The sequence below is a fragment of the Chiloscyllium plagiosum genome, chromosome 20, assembly GCF_004010195.1.
Source record: "Chiloscyllium plagiosum isolate BGI_BamShark_2017 chromosome 20, ASM401019v2, whole genome shotgun sequence".
Lineage (NCBI taxonomy): Eukaryota > Metazoa > Chordata > Chondrichthyes > Orectolobiformes > Hemiscylliidae > Chiloscyllium > Chiloscyllium plagiosum.
Genome location: NC_057729.1, coordinates 18,890,820 through 18,900,712, shown reverse-complemented (window position 1 = coordinate 18,900,712; position 9,893 = coordinate 18,890,820). Strand labels below are relative to the sequence as shown.

At 41.7% G+C, this 9,893-nt stretch overlaps 1 protein-coding gene across 1 annotated transcript in view; it reads right to left on the bottom strand.

Annotated features, from left to right (window-relative positions):
- LOC122560050 (probable phospholipid-transporting ATPase IIA) overlaps positions 1 to 9,893 on the bottom strand; it is a 179,465-nt gene that overhangs the window by 59,081 nt on the left and 110,491 nt on the right. The window contains exon 15 of the mRNA XM_043710245.1: positions 9,291 to 9,452. Within this exon, the coding sequence (XP_043566180.1) occupies positions 9,291 to 9,452 (162 nt within the window). The remainder of the gene's footprint in view (positions 1 to 9,290; positions 9,453 to 9,893) is intronic.

Here is a 9,893-nt window from a genome sequence, read left to right as displayed (position 1 = left end):
AGAGAGAGAACGAACGAGAGAGAGAGAACGAACGAGAGAGAGAGAACGAACGAGAGAGAGAGAGAACGAACGAGAGAGAGAGAAAGAACGAACGAGAGAGAGAGAAAGAACGAGAGAGAGAGAGAACGAACGAGAGAGAGAGAAAGAGAGAGAGAAAGAAAGAAGAGAACCTGCACAGTTACTGCATTTGCTGTTTGGATTCGTGTATCGCTGGACATCGGAGTGCATCTGAGAAAATTAACAAACAGTGAAATTCACAACTAATCTTGGAGGAACTGTTGGGCGAAGTTCACAACACGGAATCAGATAAGTTAATTGTTGTTTTAAGTCTATCCAAGAGAAAGGCTGTATTAGTAAGTACGGTGGGTTCTTTCTTGATTATATGTTTTTGGGGATGAGTCTCTTGATTAAACTTAAAATATAAGCCATAGCTATTAATTTAACCTAGGGCAGTGTTTGTAGAGGAATAAGACAGTGTTATTTGCTGCGTCTGTCGATTGTGAAGGAGCAAAAATGACCTTTGGAGTGCTATGTACTTCTTGTCAGATGTGGGAGTTTAAAGAGAGTTTAAGGGTTACCGCGGATTACATCTGCCATTAAATGCTGTTGGATGCTAATCTTATCAGATCGAGTGGATCAGTTGGAGAGACATTCAGAAGCGATGAGGAATTTGCAACAGCAACGGTATGTGATGGATGGCAGTTATAGGAAAGGGGGAAGTCTCAGACACAGTCACATAGATGGGTTAACTCCAGGAAGGGTAAGAGAGGTAGGCAGCTAGTGCAGGAGCCTTTTGTGGATATACCCATTTCAAACAGGTCTGCTGTTTTGGAAAATGTAGGGGGGTGATGGATTCTCAGGGGAACGTAGCACGAACAACCATGTTTCTGATATTGAGACTGGCTCTAATGCAACGAGGGGTACGTCAGCTTCCAAGAGATCAATAGTGTTAGGGGATTCTGTAGTCAGAGGTACAGACAGACATTTCTGTGGCCAGCAGAGAAAAAACAGAATGGTGTGTTGTTTCCCTGGTGCCAGGATCAAGGATGTCTCAGAGAGGGTGCAGAATGTTCTCACAGGGGAGACAGGCCAGCAGGAGGTCATTGTCCACATTGGAACCAACGACAAAGGAAGGGAAAAGATTGAGACTCTGAAGGGAGATCAGAGTGTTAGGCAGAAATTTAAAAAGGTCTTCAAGGGTAGTAATATCTGGATTACTCCCAGTATTATGAGCTAGTGAGGGCAGGAATAGAAGGATAGAGCAGATGAATGCATGGCTGAGGAGCTGGTGAATGGGAGAAGGATTCACATTTTTGGAACATTGGAATCTCTTTTGGGGTAGAAGTGACCTGTACAAGAAGGACGGATTGCACCTAAATTGGAAGGGGACTAATATACTGGCAGGAAAATTTGCTAGAACTGCTTGGGAGGATTTAAACTAGTAAGTGGGGGGGGGGGGGGGGGAAACCCAGGGAGATAGTGAGGAAAGAGATCGATCTGAGACGGGTACAGCTGAGAACAGAAGTGAGTCAAACAGTCAGGGCAGGCAGGGACAAGGTAGGATTAATAAATTAAACTGCATTTATTTCAATGCAAGGGGCCTAACAGGGAAGACAGATGAACTCATGGCATGGTGAGGAATATGGGACTGGGATATCATAGCAATTACAGAAACATGGCTCAGGGATGGGCAGGACTGGCAGCTGAATGTTCCAGGATACAAATGCTACAGGAAGGACAGAAAGGGAGGCAAGACAGGAGGGGGAGTGGCATTTTAGATAAGGGATAGCATTACAACTGTGCTGAGGGAGGATATTCCCGGAAATATATCCGGGGAAGTTATTTGGGTGGAACTGAGAAATAAGAAAGGGATGATCACCTTATTGGGGTTATAGACCCCCCAATAGTCAGAGGGAAATTGAGAAACAAACTGAGATCTCAGCTATCTGTAAGAATAATAGGGTAGTTATGGTAGGGGATTTTAACTTTCCAAACATCGACTGGGACTGCCATAGTGTTAAAGGTTTAGATGGAGAGGAATTTCTTAAGTGCGTACAAGAAAATCTTGTGATTCAGTATGTGGATGTACCTACTACAGAAGATGCGAAACTTGACCTACTCTTGGGAAATAAGGCAGGGCAGGTGACTGAGGTGTCAGTGGGGGAGCACTTTGGGGCCAGCGACCATAATTCTATTTGTTTTAAAATAGTGATGGAAAAGGATAAACCAGATCTAAAAGTTGAAGTTCTAAATTGGAGAAAGGCCAATTTTGACGGTATTAGGCAAGAACTTTCAAAAGCTGATTGGAGGCAGATGTTTGCAGGTAAAGGGACTGCTGGAAAATGGGAAGCCTACAGAAATGAGATAAGAAGAATCCAGAGAAAGTATATTCCTGTCAGGGTGAAAGGGAAGGCTGGTTATAGGGAATGCTGGATGACTAAAGAAATTGAGGGTTTGGTTAAGAAAAAGAAGGAAGTATATATGTCAGGTATAGACAGAATAAATCAAGTGAATCCTTAGAAGAGTATAAAGGAAGTAGGAGTATACTTAAGAGGGAAATCAGGAGGGCAAAACGGGGATATGAGATAGCTTTGGCAAATAGAATTAAGGAGATTTTTACAAATATATATTAAGGACAAAAGGGTAACTAGGGAGAGAATGGAGCCCCTCAAAGATCAACTAGGAGAAAGTGAGGACTGCAGATGCTGGAGATCAGAACTGAAAAATGTGTTGCTGGAAAACCACAGCAGGTCAGGCAGCATCCAAGGAACAGGAGAATCGACATTTTGGGCATCAGCCCTTCTTCAGGAATGAGGAGGGTGTGCCAAGCAGGTTAAGATAAAAGGTAGGGAGGAGGGACTTGGGGGAGGGGCATTGGGAATGCGATAGGTGGAAGGAAGTTAAGGTGAGGGTGATAGGCCGGAGAGGTCGGGAAGAAGATTGCAGGTCAAGAAGACGGTGCTGAGTCCGAGGGTTGGAACTGAGAATAAGGTGGGGGGGAGGGGAAATGAGGAAGCTGGAGAAATCTGCATTCATCCCTTGTGGTTGGAGGGTTCCTAGGCGGAAGATGAGGCATTCTTCCTCCAGGCGTCGTGTTGCCATGGTCTGGCGATGGAGGCGGCCAAGGGCCTGCATGTCCTTGGCAGAGTGGGAGGGGGAGTTGAAGTGTTGAGCCACGGGGTGGTTGGGTTGGTTGGTCCAGGTGTCCCAGAGGTGTTCTCTGAAACATTCCGCAAGTAGGCGGCCTGTCTCCCCAATGTAGAGGCGGCCACATCGGGTGCAGTGGATGCAGTAAATGATGTGTGTGGAGGTGCAGGTGAATTTGTGACAGATATGGAAGGATCCGACGAACAGTCCATCATCAATTGCAACATTCAAGAGGCATTTGGATGAGTATATGAATAGGAAGGGTTTGGAGGGATATGGGCCGGGCGCTGGCAGGTGGGACTAGATTAGGTTGGGATATCTGGTCGGCATGGACAGGTTGGACCGAAGGGTCTGTTTCCATGCTTTACACCTCTATGACTCTATTTATTGGTCATTTAAAAACAAAGACAAATCCAAAATCACTAATAGGAAGGATAAAGCTGTGGCTAAACAAGTGAGTTGATGGATTCATAGAGATATGCAGCACGAAAGCAGACAGTCAGTTCAACTGGTCCATGCCGACCAGATCTCCTAAATTAATCTAGTCCCTTTTGCCATATTTGGGTCATATCCCTCTAAAACCTTTCTTATTCACATACACATCCAGAAACCTTTTAAAGTCGTAATTTTACCAGTCTCCACCACTTCCTCTGGCAGCTTATTCCATAAGATCACCCTCTGCCTGAAAAAGTTGCCTCCAAATCCCTTTTAGATCTTTCCCCTCTCACCTTAAACTTATGCCCTCCAGTTTTGGACTCCTCTATCCTGGGATGAAGATCTTGGCTATTCACTCTATCCATGCCCTTCATGATCTTATAAATCTCTGGAACATCATCTCACAGCCCCTAATGCTCCAGGGAAAAAAGACCCAGGGTGTTCAGCCTCTCCCTAAAGCTCAAACCTTCCAACCTCAGCAACATCTTTGTAAATATTTTCTGAACCTTTTCAGGTTTCACAATATTTTTTTTTTTAAAACAGCAGGGAGACCAGAACTGTACAGAGTATTCCAAAAGCCAAACCAATGTCCTGTACACGCCGACATCCCAACTCCTGCACTCAATGCATTGAGTAGTAAAGGCAAGCGTACCAAGTGCCTTCTTCACATTTTTAACAACTGCAAATGAACTACTTGGTAGCTGTACAGTTTCAGAAATTGTACATTCATTAACATAGCATTTTTGTTTCTTTCTATTTACGTTAATTACTAATCCTGCAATTTCTATCTCTTCTACAATTATGAACAAAATATAGCAAGCATTTGATAAAGTCATGTGTGAAAGCAGTATAACAAGTCGGTTCACTGATCAAAAAAGAAAACAAAAAGGAAAATGGAGGGTGACAATCAACACATGTAATTTCTCCCATCACTAATATGCTCCTACATCGCAAATTGTCCAAACGTAACATTTAAAGATGAAAACTGTCATCGTCAATACTCAAAAGGCCAAGATGGTGAAAGCCCATCCTGTTGGGGAATAAAATGGAATGATATTGCTCTAGTCAATATACAAGAGGGTTGCTAAATTTGATTGGATCTGTTCCTGGAGGTTTCATCATGTGACCGCCAACAAGCCTCATCCAAAGCAGCCAGTTTCTTTTTTTTCCCCAATATTTCTATTAGCAATTATTATGACCAGTCCTGCAGTGAGGTTCCACAATTTATTACAGTTTCAGACAGATACTCATTATCAAGTTCTCAGACAATGAGGACTGAAGTGGCTCTCCTTCTTAATTTACTCACCCCCTCAGGTAGTTACAACAGGGTAATTTGAAAAAGGTCCCTAAAATTGATACCTTCCTTCCTGACCAAATTAACTTATATTTTAAAAGGAGTTAATATTACCAGCATTTCTTGAGTTACAGAAATAATTAATTTATGCAATACCAAAAGTGAAAGAAATAATAATATAATATACATATGCACAGATTAAAAATAAAAGGGAGTCCAAAGAAAAGTTAAAATATATGCATGGATTAGTCTCAGAGTTCACAAAAATAGACAATAGGCTGTTATATTGGTTGATAATTAATAATACTGCTGTTGGTAGGTGAGCAGTTGATTGAGATTCTGGGATTTGTAGGTTCACTGCTAATTTTTTCTTAAGTTTCCTTTCGATAGGCTTGCTGCATTTGGAGCAAGAGATTATCTTTTGCTTTTTACCTGCAGTGCAGCTGTGCTCAATTGCTCTCCACAAGCTGAGGACTTCATTGCACACTAGTCCACTATTATGCCCAGACCATGGATTGAACACTAGATCTGTATATTTCTGGAAAAGTATCACAAAACAACTGCAATTTGTGTCTTGATGAACAGGAGACAGTTTTCTGCCGAAGGGCTGGGGGAGCAGAGCAGTCAACTCCTCTGATCTATTGTGACTACAGCGATCGCAAACTTAATTTGTTTTGACTTTAACTTTTAGAACATTGAACAGTACAGCATAGTACAGGCCCTTCAACACTCAATGTTGTACCAACCTTTTGTCCTACTCTAAGATCAGACTAACCTACACGCCCTTCATTGTTCTAATTTTCCATGTGCCTATCCAAGAGTTGCTGGCCAAAAGGTCTCCTAGCAGGTGAAAGGAAGCCTGGTGGCAGGAACCTGTAGCTAGGGAACACTGAAGTTGGCCCCAACATTCGGGAGGAGGCTGGCAAATAGGAGGGCTGGGGTCTGAGGCATTGACGATCTATGCTGCAAATGTCAAAGGCTTTCTTGAAGGGCTAGGGAAGAGGGTTAGATTCAGCTGCCCCTGCTCCATAATGAATGCTGAAAGAATCCCTTACATTGGGCAGCAGACAACTGCCAACTCCCTTTCACCATCTAGCTTCCTTGAATTCAACAAGCTAGTGAAGCAATAGTTAACTCCAGATTAGACTTGAAATTGAGCTGTTGGACCTGGGCAAAAGTTATATCAATAAACACCACATCTACCTACTGAGGTAGATGCCCCAATAGCCACTGCTGCAAAAGTAGTGGCAGGCACATCTGCTGCTGCTCTGTTTCATTCTCTGTATTTCAGTTATGAACACCACAGATGACTACCTCCAGAGCAGTCTGGACAAGCACAAACTCAGAGCCACGGAAATAGACTTCATATCTGTGCTTTGGATTCATCAAAGAGATATAGAATTAGCGAGGACCACAGATTTAAGTGGTTAAAACTATTACGAGCATTATTGACACATCGATAAATACATCATTTGAGGTGATGGGTCAGCATAACCAGAAGCATTTTGTAATGAGATCATCTTGGATCAAGGGAGATCATTTTTTACAAGCAGCAACCTACAAGGTTTAGAGTTTTGCACCACGTGTTTGATAACCATGGAGCAATCATCCAGAAATCTTTTGCTGATTCCTGAATTGGCTGAGGTTTGTGTCTATAGTTTTTTTGTGTCTCTCCAAGGGGTTGAGTGCAGGAAAAGCAATGAATCCAACAAGAAACCGCATGCGTGGAACTAACGGATTGTTTGTATACTGTAACAATGGATCTCCACTAGGATGGACAACAACCACACTTAATCCTTTTTATGTCTGAAGGCCATCTTTTCAACCTCTCAGTCACACATGCTACCGGAAACATCCAGTTGGCATGACACAGAGACTGTACCAAATTACTTAATGACCACAAACAAAACAAATACAGAAATCGCTGGAAAAACTCAACAGATCTGGTAGCATCTGTGTAGGGGAAACAATTAACGTTAAATCTCGTGACCCTTCTTTAGAACACAAGCAGAACTCGAAATGTTAACTCCATTTTCTTTCCACAGATAGTGTCAGACCTACTGAGTTTCTCTGCTGAACTCTCTCTGTTCTGGCTTGTTTCAGATCTTCATTGTCTGCAGTTGTTTGCTTAATTACCACAACTGGCTACCTGCCATTTGCAAATAAGTAGCCATTCCACCCCGACTCAATCTGCACAAAAACAGCCTGGAGGAGTGATGATGCCAACAAATAATGTGCTGGCAAGTAGCACAAGTTCCTGGGCTCACCCACCTTTGGTATCACATTGTCAATCATCAAAAACTCTGCTTACAGTTTCTGTCCACCCATCAACCTGTCCTTCTTACCACCATGTATGAACAATGGTTATACAGATGAGTACCAGGAGTCCAGTGGCACACAATGAATCATATTCCAGCAAAGATTCAACACAGTAACAAAACTGGACCAGAGCACAGAGAGCAAATGCAAAGTAAAAAGGAAAACAAAAGGGCAAGAATTGTACCTTATTTTTCTTTTTTAATTCTCAGCATCAGAAAATTCCTCCATTGGCAACCCTCATTACATTTTAGTTAGGGCATGCAAATCCCCCAGAACCAAAACATCAGCCTCCTCATTTGCTAAGTTTGCGGTAATTATTCCTTCCCGTTCAACTGAGGATACGCCTTAGAAGTGTCAGATAAAAGCAAAAATACTGCAGATGCTGGAAATCTGAAAAATAAAAACACAGATAATGCTAGAAAAGCTCAGCGGGTTTGACAGTATCTGTGGAGAGAGAAACAAAGTTCATGATTCCAATCCAGCATGAATCTTCAGTTCTGTCTCCACAGATGCTGCCAGACCCGTTGAGTTTTGCCAGCATTTTCTGTGTTTGCCTTCAAAATGTCACTGTGCTCCTCTGTTCATCAGCTAACACAAAATTTGTTGGTGTCCAACGAATATGAGGCTTCGATCAGCAGGTCTGGGTTAACAACCTTTGTAACTTGTGCATATGCATAGTCATTGATTTCAGCAAGTAATGGACTGTGGCAAATCACACGACATTGAACAACCCCTCCACTGGTCATCAACCTTTAAACATACCTTAACATAATCATTTATTTTTCAGGAACAATAATTGGATTAAATACTTCAAGGAACATGCTTAGTAATGTTTGGTCTTTTCCTGAGCTCAAGCATCTCCTGGCATTTAAACCACATGCCCATACTCAGCTTTTAACCATAAAGTATCAGGCAGTGTTTATCAATGACTGCTGGGTGATAGAATTTAATAGGAAGCTCCTAGCTAACTTGTATGAATGTGTGTATTTTAGCTGCAATACCTGCAGCTTGTACTTTTACTGGAAATGTCATCCTCATTTAGGGAAAAAAAAATTATAAGATAGCCTGTTGAGTTTGAAACAAACTGCAGGTAACTACTGGCTCAATAATTAAAGAGAAGTCAAGAATAAGTTCAGGTCATCATTTATCAAAAGCTTGATCAAATAACAGTTAAACTATAAACAGTTTTTGTTTAGACAAACGTTTGAGAGATTAAACAGATCAGCATTTATGTATTTTACCACACAGTACAGGAAATGACTGTAGCTAAAAATATTAACATGGTCAAAACAGATGATAAATATTGCAATTTATTTGTGTTGCTAAAATACCATGGTTTCACAACTGTTATACTTTTTGCCTTAAATGGCAAAAAGTCTTCAAGCATTCCCTGTTTGCATTGATATTGCTGATCTCACCCATGCTTTAAAAATTTATATCTTTACGAGGGGAGAAAACAGCTTGGGATAAAAATGCAAAAGCTTGTTTCTGTGAATTTGTGCAATAAAGGATCTCACCCAGCACAGCTGGAAGGTGCGCCAGTGTTAGTTTTCCTGACTTTGTTCTGTTATCTGATTTCAGTCTGTAGTTGTTTTTTGCGACCTTGGACTAAGGAGGGGTAACTCTAACTCAGTTAGAGTTTCTGCGCATGATCCCTAGTCAGCAACCCAAGCTGAATGCATCCATATGTCAATGTCAAATAAGGAAAGGATCAGCTGGATTGGAATGCTCCCTGCAGTCGAATAGCTAGCTGACACAAAATGGCATGAATGATGACTGGTATGAGCAGTTAACACTGAAAATACCCAGCATGACAAGATTGCAGCTGCAAACAGATGGCTAACCTCCTCAGCGTTTTCACATTTTCCTGCTTGTATTACAAATGTCCAATTTCTGGAGTACTTTGTCTTATGTATTACTGAATAAGGGCCGCTTGGGTGACATACTGACAAACTATATGAACCTGTGGAACAAAAGCTGAACCTCGTAGGCAAGAGTGATAGGGAAAATGGAAAGCATAAAGACAAAAAAAAGCAAAAGAATGGCACAAGATAACACATAACCATTTATTTCCATGTGCTTTTCCACCACTTACTCTGACAATGATTCCCATGCGCTTGCTCTCATAGGTAAATGGAAACACTTGCAAGATGCTGAAGTTCAGAATATGTCCTCCAGGTGTCCTCAGCTGCATAGAGGATTGGTCCCGGCCAACGAGAGTTAGTCCTACACACTCTGTCCACTGTACCAAAGACACCTGAAACACAACAAGGATGGAACGTCACCCAAGCTGCTGGAATCCAGAGTTTAAAGGTCACTGCATTGAAGAATGATGGGGGAGGGATAGTTAGTCAAAGAAAACTAATCAACTGTCAGGTCCAGGTAACAGTACCGTTTCAGCAAGGCGACGTTGTAAGGTAGACAAATGCCTGTTAATGCTCTAATTTCCTGAGGGAGTTTAAGCACAGTAATTAACATCAGTTCAGATTAGTTGTAGCAACAATCCCTTAGAAATTATGTTTCAATCTCTGCAAAGACTGATGACTTTCCAGTGACTGTCAAAGGATCACACAAGATTGTAAAATGTAAAACAAGTGGTATACTAAAAGAAAACAAAACGTTACCTTAACACTATTTAGGAGGTCATTGTTACTTTAAACTGGATGAAAGAAATTCCTTGTGACTTTTAACATGTCTG